Below are 2,133 nucleotides of genomic sequence, written 5' to 3'. Positions count from 1 at the left end.
GCCTGCACCACCACCACCACCACCAATGATTGCAGCAAAGTGATAATTTATATTTAGAGTGTGGACCTTATATTGCCCAGGCAGACTGTAGTTGTCAAACATCTTTACAGGTAAGTGTTGAATGGTTGTTTCATTGGGACCATGGAAATGTGGCTTCGTGATATAGTCTTGAAAGACTGGCCAGCTCAGAGCCCTGACTTAAATATCATCAAGCAAATGTGGACAGAACTGAAGAGAAGAGTTTGTCAAAAGAATCCATGCAGTCTAGAGGAGTTGTGGGAACACAACCACAGAGAATGGCATCTCAACCCTGTTAAGATGGTGAAGGATCTGTACACATCTCTTCCCATGCGCATTAAAGCAATTATTCAAGCTAAAAGAAGCCACACAAAATATTAACAATGTACAGTAACTTCTTGAAATGAGCATTATGTAATAAACTTTCATTATAGACATTTTTCTGTTGTAAAACACTGTATTTTGACTGGTTTATGTGAGATGGACGAAAACTTTTGCACAGCCATTTTTGGTGGCCGTTTTGCACCTTCCCCTCTCATTCAGAATCGCTGCTACAAAATATAATGATTATGTATGGAAATGACTCCAACAGAGCCAATGTTTCATCTGTAAGAAATGCAGTGCGAAACATCCACTTATAAGTTAGCAATTAGTAAAAATTTACAATAGTTTAAAGTGGCTGAAGACTTTTGCACAGTACTGTATGTATGTATATATGTATGTACGTGTGTACGTACGTACATACCAACACCACTTGTTTACATCCCAGTAACTTAGCAGTTCAGCAAAGAGAGACTGATAGAATAAGTACCAGGCTTAAAAAAAAAGTTCTGGGGTCAATTTCTTCGACTAAGGCGGTGTCTAGCCAGCAATACTTTAAGTCGCCAGACAATAACTGTTAACTTAGCAAACATTATTGTACTTGTCATTCTGTCTGTCTGTCTGTCTATCATTCTATCTGACTGTTTTTCTTTTCTTTCTTCTGCAGATTCCTACCAGAACTAACATATCGACCTTATCCTGATACTCTGACACTATTCAAATGCCTCTGGACCCACTAAGATCTCAAACATTTAAAAGTGTCACTCAGTATTTTTCAATCAACAGCATTTTCAGTGTCAATATAATTAATTGTGTAATTAATTTATTATTTAATAAAGCCATCAGCTTATCTTAAAACCACCAGTTCTTACCCAGAAGTTTCCTGTTAGGTTATTATTATTTTTTTATTATTCTTGCTTCTTTTAGTCTGAAGAACTGTAATGGCTTGTTAAGACATTTTTAAGACTTTTCTCTATGAACCAACATGCTATTCATTTCAATTCAATAAAATTTATTGCTTTTCTATTTACAGTGACAAATTTCTTTGTTAAAAATGATGTTTCATATGTTGCAATACTTTAGACTTATAGTAATATATTTTATTCAATGTCTTGCCATATGATAACAACTATGAACAAAAGTAAAGTAGAAGGCTTTTGTACAAATATTATTCTTCATCATCATCATCATCACCGCCACCACCAGCATTGTTGTTGTCGTCATCAGCATCATCATCATCGTCATCACCACCACCACCACCATCATCATTGTAGCCATCGTCATCATCATTATAATGTCCACTTTTCCCTGCTTGCTTGGGTCAGATGGAGTTTATTCAGGTGGATTTTTCCACAGCTGTGTGCCTTTCCTGTCACCAACCCTCACCTGTTTCCATGTAAGGTAATATTTTCCCATGGCCAGATATGTTCCTGCAAAATATTAGAAATGAATGGCATTGCTTTTATGACAGTGACAACCATTTTACGTGATGTCCAGACAAGGAGACACAAACATACACACATTCACACAAACATATATATATATATATATATATATAGGCGCAGGAGTAGCTGTGTGGTAAGTAGCTTGCTTACCAACCACATGATTCCGGGTTCAGTCCCACTGCATGGCACCTTGGGCAAGTGTCTTCTACTATAGCCTCGGGCCGACCAAAGCCTTGTGAGTGGATTTGGTAGATGGAAACTGAAAGAAGCCTGTCGTATATATGTATATGTGTGTTTATGTGTCTGTGTTTGTCCCCCCAACATCGCTTGACAACCGATGCTGGTGTGT

The 2,133-nt window shown here is 37.4% G+C and overlaps 1 protein-coding gene across 2 annotated transcripts in view; it reads left to right on the top strand.

Moving 5' to 3' along the window:
* The window catches only part of LOC106882370 (hexosaminidase D), a 38,807-nt gene extending 37,442 nt beyond the window's left edge, over window positions 1-1,365 (top strand). For both annotated transcript variants that reach the window (XM_052969753.1, XM_014933023.2), the window contains exon 15: window positions 1,007-1,365. In XM_052969753.1, coding sequence (XP_052825713.1) covers window positions 1,007-1,079 — 73 coding nt within the window. In that variant the 3' untranslated portion in view covers window positions 1,080-1,365. The remainder of the gene's footprint in view (window positions 1-1,006) is intronic.
* Window positions 1,366-2,133: the final 768 nt, after the last annotated feature.

Source organism: Octopus bimaculoides, chromosome 7 (assembly GCF_001194135.2).
Source record: "Octopus bimaculoides isolate UCB-OBI-ISO-001 chromosome 7, ASM119413v2, whole genome shotgun sequence".
NCBI classification, from domain to species: domain Eukaryota; kingdom Metazoa; phylum Mollusca; class Cephalopoda; order Octopoda; family Octopodidae; genus Octopus; species Octopus bimaculoides.
Note: the sequence above shows the minus strand (reverse complement) of the source record. Positions and strands in the feature narration are given on the sequence as shown.